Source organism: Mya arenaria, chromosome 14 (assembly GCF_026914265.1).
Source record: "Mya arenaria isolate MELC-2E11 chromosome 14, ASM2691426v1".
NCBI lineage: Eukaryota > Metazoa > Mollusca > Bivalvia > Myida > Myidae > Mya > Mya arenaria.
This window is the reverse complement of record NC_069135.1, coordinates 39,369,014-39,388,854: the sequence shown is the minus strand read 5'-3', so window position 1 is coordinate 39,388,854 and position 19,841 is coordinate 39,369,014. Positions and strand designations below refer to the sequence as shown.

The 19,841-nt window shown below is 34.9% G+C and overlaps 2 protein-coding genes and 3 non-coding genes across 5 annotated transcripts in view; all 5 read left to right on the top strand.

Moving 5' to 3' along the window:
- LOC128218124 (E3 ubiquitin-protein ligase RNF123-like) overlaps positions 1-8,383 on the top strand; it is a 45,047-nt gene extending 36,664 nt beyond the window's left edge. Inside the window, exons 30-37 of the mRNA XM_052925675.1 lie at positions 218-308; positions 1,523-1,662; positions 2,176-2,367; positions 2,923-2,998; positions 3,357-3,441; positions 4,624-4,781; positions 5,544-5,721; positions 6,471-8,383. Of these exons, the coding sequence (XP_052781635.1) occupies positions 218-308; positions 1,523-1,662; positions 2,176-2,367; positions 2,923-2,998; positions 3,357-3,441; positions 4,624-4,781; positions 5,544-5,721; positions 6,471-6,561 (1,011 nt within the window). The 3' untranslated portion in view covers positions 6,562-8,383. The remainder of the gene's footprint in view (positions 1-217; positions 309-1,522; positions 1,663-2,175; positions 2,368-2,922; positions 2,999-3,356; positions 3,442-4,623; positions 4,782-5,543; positions 5,722-6,470) is intronic.
- A 2,574-nt stretch (positions 8,384-10,957) lies between these two features.
- LOC128218151 (40S ribosomal protein S23-like) lies at positions 10,958-18,569 on the top strand. Its single transcript, XM_052925718.1, has 4 exons — positions 10,958-11,034; positions 11,391-11,547; positions 11,989-12,109; positions 18,387-18,569. The coding sequence occupies exons 1-4, from the start codon at positions 11,031-11,033 to the stop codon at positions 18,531-18,533; spliced, it is 429 nt and encodes a 142-aa protein (XP_052781678.1). The 5' UTR covers positions 10,958-11,030; the 3' UTR covers positions 18,534-18,569.
- LOC128218618 (small nucleolar RNA SNORD14) lies at positions 12,902-12,996 on the top strand. The gene has a single exon (XR_008258405.1). It is a non-coding gene; the product is annotated as a small nucleolar RNA SNORD14 (small nucleolar RNA).
- LOC128218629 (small nucleolar RNA SNORD14) lies at positions 13,386-13,480 on the top strand. The gene has a single exon (XR_008258416.1). It is a non-coding gene; the product is annotated as a small nucleolar RNA SNORD14 (small nucleolar RNA).
- LOC128218636 (small nucleolar RNA SNORD14) lies at positions 16,889-16,983 on the top strand. The gene has a single exon (XR_008258422.1). It is a non-coding gene; the product is annotated as a small nucleolar RNA SNORD14 (small nucleolar RNA).
- Positions 18,570-19,841: the final 1,272 nt, after the last annotated feature.

Genomic DNA, 19,841 nt, shown 5'->3' with positions numbered 1-19,841 from the left:
ACATGTATAAATAGACTTGCACACACTAGAAAAGTGGTTGGATACTCCTGACAGGTATTCTTGTTCAGACAGCTCTGATGAATGAGAATGCTGGCAGGTGACACATCTGATTCATGGAGTTCTAGTTGATGTGAAATTATTTTATACATTCTGCTCTGCATTTTTGTTGAGATTTAATGGATATGAACTGTTATCAGAAATGCTATTCTTTCCTTAGGGCTGTGGATTTGGATTTCGTTACACACACTTACCCCACCTTGTGCCGTCCAAAGTACAGCTTACGGAGTTTGGATCTGCAAGCTTACAGAGTAAGTTTAAGTCAAAGGGGTTGGTTCAATAAATGATCATTTTTTGCCCTGCAAATTGTTTAAAAAATAAAAGTCATTGTGTATTATTATAATATAAGCCTTAAACAATTAAAAAATGAATACTATTTTTATTTCTCCAAACAACATAGAAAAACTGGATGAAAATGAGGTAAAGATTGTAAAAAAAATAGTGGCATTTGAGCTATTTTTCATCATTTTGAAAACTATTTTGTTAATTTTTCGATGTGGCCTCATCTTTCACCAACCTTCATATTTTGCATATGCCTAGCGTTTCACATACAATGGTGTTTTTTTATGTGGTTTCAATATATTTGATAGTAAGATATGCGGCCAGATTCATTTTTTCTATGAAAGTCATGAAAAATGACAAAACATTGCCAAAATGGCCATTTTTTTATCTTCTTAACCTATTCCTTTTCAAGTGTTTGCAAATTGATTTGTAAAGAAAAACCACATTGTGCATATATTTGCCTTATATGAGGCCCATATTTTAGCACAACAGAATTTTAGGACCAAAATTGAATTTTATTTTTTGCAAATTTGTGGGGCTGCAAACAAGTATTTGTAAATGTACTCTTTGTCGCAGTATATTTGGTACACACATTAAAAGAAGATAAATATTACCTCAAGCGATTGAAAGTGCAGCTCAGCTAGTCTTCCGAGTAAAGACGAGCTTAATGACCTGTTTTTAAAGGGTTTCAACACTCTGAGCAATATTTCCAAAAATGGTCCTAATTATTTTTACCAACTGAATTGGTTCTTTGAAATTGTGTCTAAATAAATGTTAAGCTAAAATGAATTAAGGGTTTAAATCTTTGTTATTAAGAAATTTTTCATGAAATATGTCTTAAGTGTTGTTGAGCTTGACCAACTGTGATTATTTTGCTTTGTTCATACAAAATGGTGCCTCTTCCATAAAGTTTGAGATTCAAATAACAAATATAAGCTCTATAGTGCTTTTAAATGGACTACCGTATAACTTTTATGTATATACATATTACAGAGCCATGCCCTTCAAAGATGTTTCATATTCAAAAAACATGCAAATCGATGCTCTGCAAATGGACTGTGACTTTTATGTATTTACATATTTCAAAGCCCTTCACAAGAGTTTCAGAGTCAAATAACACACAAACCTAAGCTCTGTAGAGATTTTAAGCGTACTTTGACTTTTATGTATGTTCATTTTACAGAGCCATGCCCTTCACCAAAGTTCCAGAGTCTTCTAGCGGATTTGCTGCACTCAGAACCTGATTTGGCTACAAGGTTTATCGACACACTACTCAATCAGCTCAACTGGTCGTTCTCGGAGTTTATTGGCATTATGCAGGAGGTAATTACCTAAATATACACGATTTGAAATATGCATGAATCCATCATACTCAAACAGACCCCCAGCTTTTTACCAGCTGTAAGAACCCCTAGATCAACTGTTTATATACCAGCATATGCACATTTTATAGGGGCACAATATAGATTACGGTAATGCAAAAAAAATTATAATTAAAAGAATTATTATGTTCAACTCATTTCACTTTCATGATCAGAACAACATAGCATATGATTTGTGTTCAGATATAAACATATTAACCTTTATAATGTTTGTTTTCAATTAAAAGCCTCATGGCCAATAATTCCCCAGTTAAAAAAAAGCCAAGATATTGCTGATATTTTTTTTGTCTGTACACAAACCATATGCTTTTTGTTTTTTGGTCATTAGGGTCAAATGAATTAAGCATAATGCATAAAAATAAAGAAAAACTGTTGTTTATTGCATCAACCTATATTGTATATTGTGCGCCTTTAATTCTTAAAACTTTAAATTTAATTTTTCTATCTTTATCAGATACAACAAGTGCTTTCTCGAATGGAACGCAAGATTTTCCTCGAGAGCCGTCAACTTAAGATCTGTGGAACGTGTTTCGAGATTTCCGTCTGTTTGTTCCGAGTCGTTGAGATGGTTGTTGCCATAGCGCCCACTCTCTTCACTGATTGGTCGAAACCTTCTGCTGAACTTTTGCTGCACAGGCTAATTCAGGTTAGTGTATACTATTTTTTATGTTTGTCATTTTTCAGGGGGAAAAAAATTGTGATGTTGTAATAGACTTTGTTTCGCAGTTATTGCCTTTGTTTCACAGACAATTAAATTAGACTCTTGAAGAAATTAGCAAGAGTTCTTTCACTGTTACTTGACATTAATTCCTGCTATATAAAAACCAGAATTTGCCCTTAAATTTTACAAATTGTGCTAATTTACCCCCTTTGGTGTTGTTGGCGTTATTTTCAATGTCATGCAAAACCTTGACCATAACTCAAAAAAGTTATTCACATCAAACCTGTTGTCAGTGACCATACGTGAATGTGTTGCAAGGCACATACATGTAATAACAATAAAATTATGCACAGCACCTTGATCGATGATGAATGTCATCCAGTGCTCTTGTTTTAAATTGATTTTGAAAAAGCTATATGAAGGTACGCCACTTGTAAAATATTTTTCTGTGACCACTTGTGAAATGAAATACTTATCCTGAAATCTGAAAGTATTATCTATATATTGGTTACACATATCAGTATTACCCTGTATTTGCAGTTGACCTGCCTAGTTTTGTCCCGAATTACGCAGAAAAATGGCATGTTCGACAGCATTGTCTCACTCTACATTACTGGTAAGTCTGAAACATGAGTTGAGACTTGAATGTGTTCAGTCTATAATATATACAGAACCAAAAAACATAATGTTCCTTTAATCTTTTATCTCCAACTGTTTCGGCATAACGCCATCATCAGTGGATAAAAACAATTATAAAGGAAGTGACATCTAGCTTTATGTATCATCGCTTATGAGAAACAGACATCAGATAGATGGGCAATTTTGTTACAGATCAGGTATCCACTGCCAGATACTTTTTGGCATTCTTTATCTCTCCAAAACTAAGTTGAATGTTGGAAATAGTTCTGCCAGGCTCTTGTTGTGGATACATTGTTTTCACAAATCTAAAACAAAAATGAATATTTTCTTTACAGGTCTGGAAAGTGTTACCCACTATCCCATGTTGTCCGTGGTCGCTGGCATTCTCACAACCTTGATCAGCAAGTCAGATTCTGACTGGTATGTTTTTGGCTTGCATTTCAATATGAAAGAAATCATAAATATGTGTTTGCGTTTAGGAAAGAAATGATATATTGTTTTTCATTCAAATTTGTATCACATTGGAGAGTGTATTTTATGTTTAGTTAATGCTCTACTTATCATATCAAAACATTAACAGGTACGGTAATATTATGCAATAAGTGGCATGCAGATAAATTACAATCATATTTTAAAATTTGCACCCTACTTATTGCATAATAAGCTTGACACTTATTAGTGTAAGGGTCGTCTAATGGTATAGGTGTCTGCCTCTAAGTCAAGAGGTTATCGGTTTGATCCCCCTGGGGGTACTTTCCCATGGCATCTCAAAATAGGACACCAATGCTGGTTTCTACCCAGGAAACAGACTCGAAAGTTATTCATATCAGTTTTTGCCATTGCCATGGTTGCATTGGTGTTGGTAGCGTTTCAGTTGTCATAGTGCAAAAACTTTAACCATTGGCCATTCTTAAAAATACATAGAAGATATTCAAATCAAACTTGGTACTTTTGTTGGCAAAGACAATATTCCCATGTACAGCAAGACCCATGGCTTTAAAAGTTGGTAAGTTCTGCCCCTTATTCAACTCAAGCAAGTTAAAAACTGAGCACTTGTTGGTAACCATGGTGATGAAGATCATATTCAGGTTCATTTTGTGCTGATATAAAATCATTTTCTGAAATCATGTTTTTTTTCAGCCAAAAATTGTCCCCAGAATACTTCAATCTGATGCAGGTCTCCAACTGAGTGCCATCATGTTTTTATTTGGTAACCAAGAGAATAAGGAGCCTTATTATTTCTTGTCACTGAAATCCTTCTGTTCGATCCTGAATGTTTGATGATCTTTTTCATCCAAAAGCTTGTCACCAAACTTCTTCTATCCGATGCTGGTTTTCAATTGAGCACTATTGAGTTTATGCCTGGTAACCATGGTAATAAAGAGCTTGGTACTGAAATCCTTCTGTCAGATCCTGATTGTTATATCATCTTTTTCAGCCAAAAGCTTGTCACCTAAATTCTTCTTTCAGATGCTTGTTTTCAAGTAAGCATCAGTTTTGCTTGGTAACTATGGAATAAAGAGCTCTATAATTATTTAACATATAACAGCTTACAACTGAAATCCGTCTATTTGATCCTGATTGTTAAATAATATTTTTCAGCCAAAAGCTTGTCACCAAACTTCTTCTATCTGATGCTGGTTTTCAACTGAGCGCCATTGAGTTCATGCTGGGTAACCATGGTGATGATAAGGAGCAAGAAGCAGGGGCAACTGCGTCACCAAAGAAAAGCAAGGAAAAGCCATTTGACTTCAGGAATTGTTAGTAAATATTGCTTATCCATCTGTTTGTGAAGTTATAACAACAAAGTGGGTCTAAATGTATGTATGAAATAGGCGTACGGTAATAGCCAGGTTTTAAAAAAGACATGGTGCTGCAGAAGAGGGACAGGGTGAAAAAGGCTCATTTTATTGGGCTCTAAAGAACTTAAGCATTATGAATTTGACAGAAAATGTTAGGGGTTGTGTTTTAATAGTTTAAGTATTATTAGGTTTCAACTGCCAAATACGTAAAGTTTGTATGTTTTTATAATCATATAAGTACTATTTGACAGATTAATTATTTAATTCTATGAAGGCAGAATACTAGCCATGCTGGCCTCCATGAGGGCAGGAGGTTGCTTCAAAAAAAGACAGGATGCAGCACCCTTCATTAAGTCTTGGGCTCAAACCATAAAGCGTGAAAATATGAAGTCATTGTTTTATGCACCCCAAAGAGAAGAATGGCAGACCAATAGGGATACTTTGTCCAACGGTGTATAAGTTGTCATCACACTTTCAATTATGATCAATAACCTTTTAACGTCTTGCTGTAATTTTCAAACTTGGTATGCACATTAGTTATAAAGTAGTCGATCCCTTTTAATTTTGGACTCAAAGGTCAAGGTCATTGTGATCTTTACTAGAAATATTGATATGCCCTCCTGACAGATGACACTCCAAATTTTTAGAAAATTAGTCAATTAGTTTAGGATTTATTTATTGTATCTATAAATAAAAGACAATTATTCTGCCAACTTTCAGTCCAAGAAGTTTCGGGGGAGGAGATAGCCCACATTGAATTGCTACTCTCACACCTCAGTGAGAGCCAAAAGACATTCGTTCATCTGGTCAGCGAGATTCACGAAGATGATCTATGTCAAATATGTTATGCCAACAAAAACTCCACAGTGTTCAAGCCATGTGGTCATCACTCATGCAGGTTTGTGAAGGCTTAAAGGAACATTCTCTTGTTTTCATAAGGTCAGAATTTTAAAATTTTAAAGGGACCCACTCACAGATTTTTATGTTGGAAACAATTTTTAACTGAAAGTTAAAATTGAGTCGGTTTTAGTAGCAGTACAGTAGCAGCTAGTTGATGCTCACGTTGACATAATTTAGTAATTTCAACCCTAACAAATTTTAACTTACTATTTTCAATAGCATTACTTTAATGCTTCTTAGCAAAACAGAGCATTTTATATCTTTTTTATGTCATTATTAACAACCCTGTTTATAATTTGGACTCTTGATGATGTTTTATCATTAAAACGAGCACTTTGTACACAATACAAACAAAATTAACTTTTTGAACATTCATTCTCTTAAAGTTTATGCGTAATAAGAAAGAATATTCCTAAAACACTGGTATGTCCCAATGGGAAGTTTCAAAGAGAGATTTTACTTGTTTTAGATATTTGAAAATGAAGCTGTAGATGCTTCATTTTGCTGTAATGTTTTAGTAATTTAAACATTTAAAAATTTAATGTTTTAATAGACATGACGCTGAAAGCTGAAAGTAAAATAAAAATCGTTCAAAGAGAATAATCATTTGAACTCGTTGAAAAAAGTTGGCAGATTTTATTTTTAATGCAATAATTTTTTTCGTCATTTCCAACTTTGTGAAGGATATTGTCAGTTCTGTAATTGATTTATTCATTGATAATAATTTTGTTTCTTAATATTTTTCAGGTCTTGCATAGATCACCAGCTGCTGAACAAGAAGGAGTGTTTCTTCTGTAAATCAGTGGTCAACTCTATTGAAGCTCTGCCTACTTCCTGATGATGAGCTCAATTAGTCAAAAAATTATATATATTTTAGTAGAATTATGTACATGTATCTTTTATTAAGATGTCAGTGTTTCGAATATAAAATATAGGGCAAGGGTGGTCTAAGGACATCAGTGTCTGTGTTTCTCACTCAGTGGTTGAGTGTAGTTACCCAGGGTATTTTTTCTGACCAATTTGGGGCTGAAGTTGACCCATTCCCAATGCTAACAAATATTAAAAAAATCAGGAATGTGCAAAATTGAAATTACAAATTCTGTCTTGAAAAAAATAAAATATATGAATTTGTAATATATTTTGAAATATAAAATATATTCCTTGCTACTTATTGCATGGTTAGAGGTTTGCCGACTGGTTACCATTCGGATATGATGATGACTAGCGAGAAAAAAACCCTGTAAGGCCAATATAGATTAAATGCTAGATTTTTAACTGCCCCAGTCGGTAACATGTTATTTTTATTAGATAACTGTTTATATCAACACCAGCTGGTATGAATAAACACTGTTCCCGGACAGTACCGGACCCATACACAAATACAGACCACAGTTCAGCATTTTTATTTGAATCAATAAAACTTAGGAGCAGTGGAAAAAAAGGAGGTGGGTGGGGATAAAAAATATAGCAATTAATTTATTGTCACTAATATTCTACAACTTGTGTTACACAGTACCTTGCCTTTTATCAACATTATAGTGTTGTTTTATGGTTGTTATTAATCATTTATCAATGTTTGATAACCTTTTCAAAGTATATACATGTAGACCCCAGATGTGTTTTAATATTTTATCTGTTTGTGATGATTTTATGTATGTTTTGTATCGCAGAACTTTTGGCCTGAAGTCTTTAATTGGGCATTACAAGACTTAATTCACATACAGTCGAAATCTGTTGGCTGGATGTCTCTTGGCTGTGTGTAGGTTATAGTTCACTTTATTCTTAGTCCATCATTGACATTTTGGTTCATATATTTAGGGAAGGAAAAGGGTTCAGTTATTGTTATAGCCATGGTGTCGTTATTACCTTTAGCATGCAAAAACTTTAACTTGGCCATAATTAGAAGCTGCTCAAGATATTCAATGAAACTTAGTTAATATGTTGTCAACGGCAATGGGCCATCTTCTCAACAAGAAAAAAATGATAAATTTCGGAGACAGATGGTGGTAGTGGTATAGGTGTCTGCCTCTCATCCAAGTGGTTGTGGGTTTGATCCCCACCAGGGGTACCTTCTCATACCCTCTTAAAATAGACACCAGTACCAGTTTCTACCTAGGAAACAGACTCGAGTCTGATTCTCTAAGTTCATTATCAGCTTTCGTCACAATTGAGCTAAAAAAAATAAGAGTTTAATTTGCCTAAGCTAAGTTTCGAAAAAGATCGTGTGACTACTCAGAAATATCAATTTAAAAAAGCGATCCAACAATAAGTGCATTTAATAGGATGGTCCCTTTTTGCATATGAACGATAGCAAGAGGTCCAACTAGCTTCAGTATTTGATGAATTGTTCCCCTCGATTGACTAAAAAAGAAATAGAAAAATTAAGTGTTCATGTTCTGTTTTTTCCAAATTGTGGATTGTGGCTTTAGTCCAATCATTCTGTGATGCAGCACATAGGGTTCTTATTGTTTTCCGTTGACAGTGATGTTCTGTGCCAAATATATTGTAATAGTTCTTATATGTTTAATTTGAAAGATAAGTTGTACATTTTCTTTAAATATACCACGTAAATGTGTTTCCCTGTTTCTCCTTTGTTAGTTATACATGAAAGTTGATGTGTAAATTATCTTGTTGAATTCAATAAAACAATTTTAAGCTTAGAGTGTGTATGTTTTTTAGTTGTGTCCGTGTTAAATGTTCTTTAGCAAATGAAATAATAGTTGACTTACAAATGATGGCGTGAGTTACAAATGATGGCGTGAGTACAGATGTCTACCTTTCACCCAAGAGGATGTGGGTTTAATCCCCTTCTGGCCCCGATTTCTCGAAACTTCTTAAGCTTAACAGGCTTAAGTAGCTTATTTCAATTAGCAAAAATACATACTTAAATCAATTTAAAAAAAAAATGGTTTATTTTAATTATCATATAGATAATTCCTATTAAACATCTAAACACTCTTGAAGAAGTAAATATATATAACACATATAGAAAAACAAAAATAGTGAGCTTAGCTTAATCCTGTTATAAAGGACTTCAGAAGTTTCGAGATCTTGGGACCAGGGAACTGACTCAGGGTCCTTCTAAAAGGACATTAGTACTGGTTTCTCCACAGGTAACAGACTCAGGAGTGATTTATATCAACTTTTGGTGCTTTCAGTCATGCTTAAAAAAGATGTGCATGCTGGGTCTCTGATCAAGGTCACTGTTTCGAGTTATAAACTGATGTAAATAAAAAACGCTACATAAAAAAACGTTAAAATATTTTTTTCCAAACTCAAAATTATCATCATATTTCCAATGTGTATTTATTTTATGTCTGGTATGCGGACTGAACAAATATGCGCCCCAGTACACATCCATGGAGTCATTTATGGATCAGCGCACGTTTTGCACGTGTTACTTATGCAACTATACTATGCAGATTACACGGACATTGGCATACAGAACGAATTTTGGACAAAAATTGAACTTCTTTCAATAATTTGCGATACCTAGACTACAGGTTATGAAAATCGTCCTATGATTTTGACAATGCAATGAGTGTGGACGTACACAAGAGGCCGTCGCTAGACGTTTGAATTTTTCTCGTTCGACAAAATCACGCCTTGTAAATAAAACAGGGATTGTCAGACAGGCCAAGATCAGGTGCGCCACGCTTGACGTCAGCACGTCAGAACAATTACATACGTACACGTCATCTCCGTAATCGGTTTGTTACAGCGCGCTCGATGTCGAACCTTTACAAAGGCAATAGAGGAAGAACTATCAACCGCAACAAAGTGAGAAATCGGCTTCTAGAGCGGGGCAAACGCTGCAGGAGACGGTATCGCGGTCACTGAGAGTCACCGTCAAGTTCGACGTCAGTGGGCGGTCGACAATTGTGCTCGTCAATGGCGTTTCGTGATATTTAGGGACGAATCACGATTTCATATATCCAATGCTGACGGGAGACTGCGTGTATACATGCGGCGTCATGAACGCAACGCACGTAACTGCATATTGCAATATAACCATTTCGATGGCGGTGGTGTGATGGTTTGGGCGCCAATCAATCACTCGTTCAAATCTAACCTCTATTTTGACCAAGGGACCCTGACTACACGAATATATATTAACCAAATCGTTGAACCAGTAGTCGTGCCTATGGTACCTCAACGCCCCTGGTCAATTTTTCAGCAAGACAACCCACGTCCTCATACAACACGGCTTATCGTGAACTTTCTATACGTTAACGGTGTGGATACTCTTCCGTGGCCCTATGTTTCACCTGACTGCAGCCCAACAGAACAAATGTGGAATGTCATAGGACGTCGTTTATGTCAGCGTCCGGATCAGCCACGCAACGTTCATGAATTGACAATTGCTCTTCTGGAAGAGTGTGAGCGCATTCATATGAACCTTGTGCGCAAGTTATGTGGGTATATATGGCGTATACTTGATGCAGTTATTGTCTATCGTGGGGGTCATACTCGTTACTGACATATTTTGGAAATGATCCTGATTTACATTTAATTTCACCTATTAGCATATTGAATAATTCGTGAATCTCATCATAATTTGATTACCATAGGATTGCTGTTTGATATATTATAAGCAAGTTTTTTTTTGTCACGGTTGGTAATTAAATACAGCCGTCATCATTGAAGAGCGATGTAGCCTGTGTTTATTTATATCAGTTTATTTTGAAGAAAAAAAACATAACTCTTTTGGCATTTGAATGTGAGGTCGTGACCAAATGGGGTTTCCAGAGAACTTCATTCAGACAGCACACATTTAAGGCCTTTTTGGCCTGGTGGAAATAACATTAGCTGGCCACTGGATAAGATTGTTTAGCGGAACTTGAGTTTGATATGGCAAGTGACTGTTAGAAGTACTGCATCGTTTAATGAATAAATTTATTTTTATTACATTTAAGTAAATATGCAATAAATTATACTCAAACATCATTTAACAGTTACACGTATTAAGGTATCCTGAAATTTGGTCAGGTCTACTAAGTCTGTAAAAATCAGTATGTGATTCCAGAGATTGCAGAACGTTCAGAAACATTTACATTGTTTATTTAACCCAAACATGAAGCGGGATCAGTTTAAATACGTTTTGTGTTCAATCATTTGAACGAATACAAAACAAGTTCCTTCATCTCTTTGCGACGACAAAGGGAATTACTGTATGGCAAAGGGAAGTAGTCGAGGTGTATAACTTGAAACATTTACTGTATCTTAACCCGACAGTGCAATAGGGCAGTGCATTTTCAAAATCTCGCGTGAATTTCCGTGAAACGTTCTTTCCGATAAAATCCCAACATGGGTGAGTGTTTCAGCACGTGGTACATATAAATCTCCATTCCTGTGATAAATATTGTCATATTTCGCTTCATTTATAAACTTTCTAACCTAAACAACCACATTGTTTTAATATAAGTGAGGTTTTTGTTACTGATATGAGTAGTATTAGTAATTGAAGAAAACGAACGTGTCGACGAAGTCTTCACTTCTAATATTTTTGTAACATCGGCTTATTTTCTCATTTTATTATATTAGATATAATTCGAATTAACTATCTATTGATCTTCACGCATTTCAATGAAATTTTGATACAATATTTACAAGAGAATAGTTTTATATTTAAATTGAATGATAAGTTTTTCGCTTTAAATTTCCTAGGTAAGCCACACGGTATCCGTACGGCTCGTAAATACGTGAACCACAGACGTGAGCAGAAGTGGCACGATAATGACTACAAGAAAGCTCATTTGCCGTCACGATGGGTGAAACCATTCCAGGGATCTTCCCACGCCAAGGGCATTGTGCTGGAAAAAGTGTAGGTTATGTGGAAATTGTGGAACTCTTTAAATTTGAATAACATGCATATTGATGACAGTGTGAAATGGCATATTTGGTAGTGGAATGTATGTAAAAAAATAATCTCAATAAGCATTTGTTGCATTCTTAATAATTACATGGATGAATTCAGTTCAATTTTGGAATTAAGTTTGAAGAGGAATTAAAGAAACTGGTTTCAATCCGATGTTCAAACAAGTTTTAATGATTTTATCTTTATATCAAAACTATTGTTTCGGGTAAATAACACTTCATAAATAATAGCATGATGTATGCAGTCTTCCCGAAATGTAGGTAAATATTTTACAATTTCAGGAAGACTGTGTATGCATTAAACTTAAATGTGAAAAATGAACGTAACATATTTTATTGTGGTTGAAATCGATGTTTGTTACTTGTCTTATTAAAATATCTTCGACAGTGGTGTTGAAGCCAAGCAGCCTAACTCTGCCATCCGAAAGTGCGTGAGGGTACAGCTGATCAAGAACGGCAAAAAAATCACAGCCTTCGTACCCAACGACGGTTGTCTCAACTACATTGAAGTAAGTATTGGTCACATTCAGTGTTAGAACAATTTCTCCTATCATAGGCTGCTCTTACAAGGTGATGATATGTTAATTTACATAATACGCTTGATTCTTATCAGGCATACACAATTTAATTGTTGCATGAAGTGATGTTGAAATTCTACAATTAGTTTTGATGAAATTCCAAGGCAAAGCTGTTCATTAAAGAAAACTTGTTTGAGCTACATTTTCAGAATGCGAATTATTTGCTGCCGAAAAAGCTTTCAATATTGCACTTTTCCGGGTTTACTTGATATGCTAAGCCTAAATTTAAATGTAACTCTCTGGAGTTTCCCTGTCAGATAATTAGTGAAGAATAGCTTGTGAATAGATCTGAAGGGCACAAATGATTAAATGCTGTGTCGATGATGAATGACTATATCCACATTCGCAGTTGCAACCAGAGGGCTTACGGGCCTGAAGATGGCGTAGACCTTCCTTGGATGTCTGAGACACAGCATATAAATGTTAATGCCAATAAATAGCAATTTTAAATTTCAATGTTATTAAATTGCATAAGATTTTGACCCTCAAATCAAAAACTATATTAAAAGTTAAATACATGTGCATTTAATATTTTGATTCTTGAGTTGTTTTTTTGGTGGGGGGATCTAGAAGTGTTAAGCTCAATTTTGCTCAGCATTATTGTGTACTGTGTATAGTTGGTAAGTAATAGTCAAGCAAAATGTTTTTAGTTGTAGTGTTCAGAATCCTTTTGAGGAAATAATTATAATAATCATAAACTATTAAGTCAACAGTGTTTTGTAGTGTCGATGATGAATGACTTTATCCACATTCGCAGTTGCAACCAGAGGGCTTACCGGCCTGAAGATGGTGTAGACCTTCCTTGGATGTCTGAGACACTGCAAAAATATACAGAGATTAATTGAAATTTTTAGTATTACCCTAAATGGATTAGTTCTGATAGTATTTCTTGTGGGCAAATGTTTAGTTTTGCTCAATTTCACAGGGTTAAAAAATTTGTGACACTATCATTTTATCAAACAAACATTTGTCATCATGATGTTAATACATTCGCAAAAAATCATGCATGAAGTGTTTGCATGGCTTTAAGACTTATACTGATGAGCATTAAACTTTTTGATGATTTGATTAACCTGTAAAAGAAGCATGTTAGGTTATCTCAGCATTATTGCGTACTGTGTGTAGGTTTTAGGCACAAATTATATAATTATAGTGAATACTTGTACAAATAAATTTATTTAGAACCTAGGTTAGCATTGGATTGTCGTGTCGATGATGAATAACTATATCCACATTCGCAGTTGCAACCAGAGGGCTTACCAGCCTGAAGATGGCGTAGACCTTCCTTGGATGTCTGAGACACAGCATAAATTTATGCCAGTTACAAATAAATAATTTTTGATGATAAGAAGTGATTTGTTTTTGCAAATGCTTGGTTCTGCTCAATTTCGTATGATTTGAAGTATGTGTCATAACTATTTTTATCACTGTAAAACATAAGGTGTTTTTGTAAAGGATTTTAATTAAAAAAACAAAATGGTATTAAAGATCAGGGGCGGTATTTTAAGAAATTCTCAAGCAATTTCCTAACTTAAGTCACTCCTTATTTTAGTTTTTCCTTCTAAAATACATAATTTTAGTTAATCTTATTAAAAAAAAACAACTTAAATGTTAAAAACACTTCTACATTTCTTTTAATTTGACTATGAAAATTTTAAGAAGTCGACTTAAGTTAGGAAATGACTCGAGATGCTTCATGAATACAGCCCCTGACGTTCATTTATTATTTTGATGGTTGGTATTCTGCACAGCAGGCAGCTGATGTTGAAGATGTAAAACAGCTATTTAGTTCTATGTGTAGTTTTAATGTAAAAGAGAAACGGATTCTTTTTGTAGCAAGTTGTACATTAGGAATGTTTACACACTAAGTTGCACGGTAGTATTGTTTTATCGTAGTGTCGATGATGAATGACTATATCCACATTCGCAGTTGCAACCAGAGGGCTAACCGGCCTGAAGATGGCGTAGACCTTCCTTGGATGTCTGAGACACAGGATATGAATGTTTTGTGCTATGAAAAACTAATTTCATAATTAGTTATAAGACCTAAATACAGTGCTCCAGCTAGCCCGTTTTTCAATGGCGCAGCGCCCGTGCCCCTTTTCTTACCGCCCTGCCCCCTTTTTGAGTAGTGCCCTTTTCACAAATGCTCTATTAGCACCAATTATCCCGTTTGTGCCCTTTTTACTATTGAAATCATTATAAAAGATCGGCAGCCCTTAATCCGCTGTCATAATTGAGACAAATTACGTAATACTTATGATAATAGTGTTCCCGCTAGGTGTCACCATGCCCCCATTGACTGCTTAAAATATGCCGTACTGCCCTTTCATCTTCCCATGTGCCTTATCCAAGTCATATGACAGCTAATTGTGTATTTGTGTAGTGAGCAGACGACCTGTGTATTCATAATCGGTCATCTTCTAATCCAATAATTAAGAAGAGACAAATGGGGAAACATCGGCAGGAGGCGGAGCTATTGAATGTCAGCCAATCAGAATATACATTGAGAATTCGTTCATTTAATGATGAAAGTTCGTAAAATGCGAAGGGATGGTGAAAAATGTTGTCAAGCACAATTAAATCTTTGAAAATAATTGTTAATTGTATTGTACTGACGAAAATCGTCATTTAAACATTGTTGATTTGAAGCAGATGGTCACTGCCGATTTGTAAGCATAACAAAGGTGGCGCTAACACAATCAAATACTTCACTATTTCAGTAAATGTTTTTTAAAGTTTATTTGTAAAATATTCTTGATGAAAATTTCGTTGTAACCCACAAATATATGCTGATGTTTTATGTAGTGTTTACCTACCGTGGTTACGATCATGTCAAAATTCGCCGAAACCGCCATTTTGTCAGAACGAATTTCTGAGTTATTTTTATCAATGGTCTATGTTTTATAAGTGATTTTTAAAGAAAGGGCAGTGATTTTTATTGTCATTTTATTCTAAAACGTTAGCATATTAAACATTATTTTACCAAAGACAATTAAAAACAGCCAGGCTGAATGTAACATTCGTACCCAATCCCGATCGTACCAAACTAAGATTCGTCACCTATATATTTGTTTTTTGTGTATTTATTTATTTGACTGCTTCAAATCTTTAACTGTCTTCGATTTTTGGAGAAATATGTGACATTGCACTAAAGGAGACTCCAGACAAGTACAATCATACTACCACAGACAAAAAGACAAATTTTAATTTTGATATTCAAACACACCCTTCCAAATTTGGAGAAAAAAACAAACTTTTTTTGTTCAAGTCTGGAAATCATGGAAAATGATTTAAATTGAGTATGAAAACAAATCAAATTCTAGGTGGAGACCCCCCCCCCCCCCAAAAAAAAAAAAAAAACAAAAAAAAAAACAACAACAACAACAAAAATATTTATGTAGTACTAGCTCAATTTATGAATGCTGAGAAACTGATTTTGACTCCGAAAATAGTTCAATCAGAGTTACATATAATCTTATATGTATGTCAAATCTGCAACTGTGTTCTATAGAATGTTTCAATATACTAGCAGTTAATGTAAGATTGAGCTCTGCATTATTGAATTAGATGTTCACAAATATTGAATCAACTAGGCATGTACAATCGGTTAAACAACATGCCAACAACACATAATTCTCAGAGTTATGATTATGACATATACTGAAAAAATAAGGCTATTGTTTGACACAAATATATTTATTTCTGCACAGGAGTATGACATTAGGAGTTGGTTTCATAACTAAAGGCATGCAACACTTAATACTTTAAGGATCAATTCATAATCCTACTGAAAGGAGAAATAGTTCAATAACATTTATACATTGGGCATTATTTAGAAATATTTAACTTCCAGTGATGTTTTAGGTTGGGATGTCTTGCAAAATAACATTAATTATTACATTTTTCTTTATAATTAACAAGGAGTCTGATGGAACCAAAGGCTCTAATAATCTTGGAGTCTCAGACTCCAGGGCCCCTTTAGTGTTGAACCCTGCTAAGTGTGTGTTTTACTTTGTTAAGGTCTAGAAATATAATTGAACACAAAGGCATGTGATTCTTTGCAGCTGAAAATTGTTAATTTTAAGATTTATGTTTTGAGCTTGTTCTCTTTAAATGTCATGCAGTTTTTATGGCAAAACGGATGTTCATTTGAAGGCCTAGTTGTATAAGAACCCTGAAGGAATGACTTGATGGATCAAATTAGCAGCAAGTTGTCTTTGTGTCGATGATGAATGACTATATCCACATTCGCAGTTGCAACCAGAGGGCTTACTGGCCTGAAGATGGCGTAGACCTTCCTTGGATGTCTGAGACACGGCTAAAGATTATTCCAGTCTAATTATTTCTAATTCTCAATGAAAATTGATGGTATTATATGTTGCAAATATTTGGTATAGCTCACTTTTGTAAAGTTTGGAACAATTTTAAATCATTGCCAAACATCAAGTTCTTTCAAGTTTGGGTTTGTCCAGTTTTGCAAGGTATGGAATTTGTGTAACGATTGTTAATTCATTGCCAAATATAATTTACTTTGCAAAGGATGTTGACTCCATAGTATCTTCCAAGAGTAAGAAAGAGGTTCATTTAATATTTTGATAATTGAGTTAATTCTTAAGAGCTAGATGTTAAGTTTTTACTCTGCATTATTGTGTACTGCATGTAGTTTGAGTTTGTGGAAGGAAATATTAAATACAGTCTGTTTTGTTGTGTCGATGATGAATGACTATATCCACATTCGCAGTTGCAACCAGAGGGCTTACCAGCCTGAAGATGGCGTAGACCTTCCTTGGATGTCTGAGACAAAGCAGCAAAACAAATTGCCAATTCATAACTGTCTAAATGAGAATTGCTATTAATTTGAGGGCGAATACTTAATTTTGCTTAATTTTGAGATTTTTAATTTGCGTAACAATTGTTGAGTCATTGCCAATATCATTTACTGCAAAAGATGTTGACTTATTAATATCTGTCTTATTGTGTACAGTGTGTAGTGTTTATGCAGTTTTGAGTTGTGCAGGAGGAATTATTAAATGCAATTAGTTAGCATTGGATTGTTGTGTCGATGATGAATGACTATATCCACATTCGCAGTTGCAACCAGAGGGCTTACCGGCCTGAAGATGGCGTAGACCTTCCTTGGATGTCTGAGACATGGAAGCAAAATATTTTGCCAATTAATAACTATAAAAAGAAAAATGGCGTGGAGGGGGGCAATGTTTGGCTTACCCCAGTTTCATAAGGTTTAGGACTTGTGTCATGATTATTAATTCATTCCCAATATCATTTATTTTTGCAAAGGATGATGACTACATAATATCTTCTAATAGTAAGATGGATATTCATTTAATATTTTAATTTCATTCTTGAGAGCTTAATGATAAGTTTTTACTCTGCATTTGTGTACTGCATGTAGTTATCATGCAAAAAGAATTAATTTGCAGTTTGAGTTTGTGGAAGGGAATATTAAATACAATCTGTTTGCTGTGTCGATGATGAATGACTATATCCACATTCGCAGTTGCAACCAGAGGGCTTACCGGCCTGAAGATGGCGTAGACCTTCCTTGGATGTCTGAGACACAGCAACAAAACGAATTGCCAATTCAACTGTCTAAAGGAGAAATTGCTAGTATTTTGGGGGCGAATACTTGATTTTGCTATATTTTCAGAAGAATTTTAATTTGCGTAACAATTGTTAAGTCATTGCCAATATCATTTACATTGCAAAAGATGTTGACTGCATAATATCTTCCAAGAGGAAGATGGATGTTCGTTTAGCATTTTGATGTAGACTAGCCAGCAGGAAATTATTACTCTATCTTATTGTGTACCGTATGTAGTTTCCATGCAGTTTGAGTTGTGCTGAAGGAATTATTAAATACATATAGTAAGCATTGGATTGTTGTGTCGATGATGAATGACTATATCCACATTCGCAGTTGCAACCAGAGGGCTTACCGGCCTGAAGATGGCGTAGACCTTCCTTGGATGTCTGATACACAACCTTTTCAAATTATAATATATTTAATTCTAATATGAGAATCGAAAACTTAATGTCTCTGCAAAATCCACTACAGTAATCATTAATGATAGTCTTGCACATGGTTCATTTTCAAACCGATCATTTTCAGAAGAATGGTGAGGGCCTATCTGGGTTCAGTCAGGAGTTGCACTGCCTGTAATATTTGTAATTGTTCTATTTTCAGGAGAACGATGAGGTTCTAGTGGCTGGATTCGGTAGAAAGGGTCACGCTGTGGGAGATATCCCCGGTGTCCGTTTCAAGATCGTGAAGGTGGCCAACGTCTCCCTGTGGGCCCTGTTCAGAGGGAAGAAAGAGCGACCAAGGTCTTAGGCTGTACAAATACGTGAAATAAATATAAGAAACAACTATTTTGGTTTACGTTATAATTTAATATCTACAGCTAAAACACAGTTCAAGATATTCTAATGGAACTTTGAACATGTTGCCAGTGACATTACCCGCATGTATGATGCCTTGTCAGATATTTTTAGCCATGTATAGTCATTATTATTGACTTTTGGCACCTTTAGTTGAAAAAAAACAACCAACAGCATTTATTTTGCAGCGCTTTTCTTTCTGCTTCATTTTAACTTCATAAAGAATGAACAAGGCAGTACCTTTATCAAATCTGAGAGTTTTGCCCCTATGTAAATAAAATAGAGATTGAAGACCACACTTCATGAAACTTAAACTGAATACAAAATCTAGTTCGGTTTGTGGTTAGCTGTGGTATAAAGGTTTTCTCTCGGTGAGATGCACCTCGTGTTCATGAAACTGTCGGATCTGGGATAAAAAAGATGCGTCCCAAGCCCTGAGTAAGCACCACATTTTTTTTGCTCCCAAAAGGTAAAGCATCTAATTGCTGCTTTGTCTGCCACACTCTTGTCCAAAAAACTACTGAATGGATTATATTAAAAACTTGGCATATAGATGGATGGCAATAAGAGGAAGTGCAGTGAACAAGTATCGTAGGCATATTTATTAATCGACCCTTAACCATTACTTAAAAATTGGTGCTTGTCCTGGTCAAAACTACTGTTGGGATTGAAATAAAGCTTTGTATATAGGTAGAAGGCAATGAGAGTAAGTGCAGTGCATAAGTACCATAATCCATATTTGTTTATCCCCCTTTACATTTAAAAAAATGGTGCTGGTGCAGTCAAAACTTATGATTTGATTGATATAAAAACTTGGTCTAAAGATGGATCTCGATGAAAGGAAGTGCAGTACATTATTTAGTCATCTCCCATTAACCATTTTGAGCTCACCTGCACACAAAGGGCTCATGTAGAGCTGTTCTGACCGGTCTGTCCCTGACATCGATAATTGCTTTTAAACGTCATTAACTCGTAAACTGCCACGATAACTTTATAGGAATGTTCTTTAAGGTGCCCCTTCAAAATAATAATAAAAAAAAATTCCATAGAATTCTGGTTGCCATGATATACTTTAAAAATCATCATGGCAAAAACCATGAGGACTGAAGCTTAGCTAATTGGTGTGTTACATTATCCAGTGCCCCTTGAGTCAAAACAAGCCCCGCCCCGGGACCACACCTTTTTATATGTTTAGAGAAATCTTTGAAAATATTCTTGTCTGAAACCCCTAGGCACAGACCCTTGACATTTTGTTAAAATC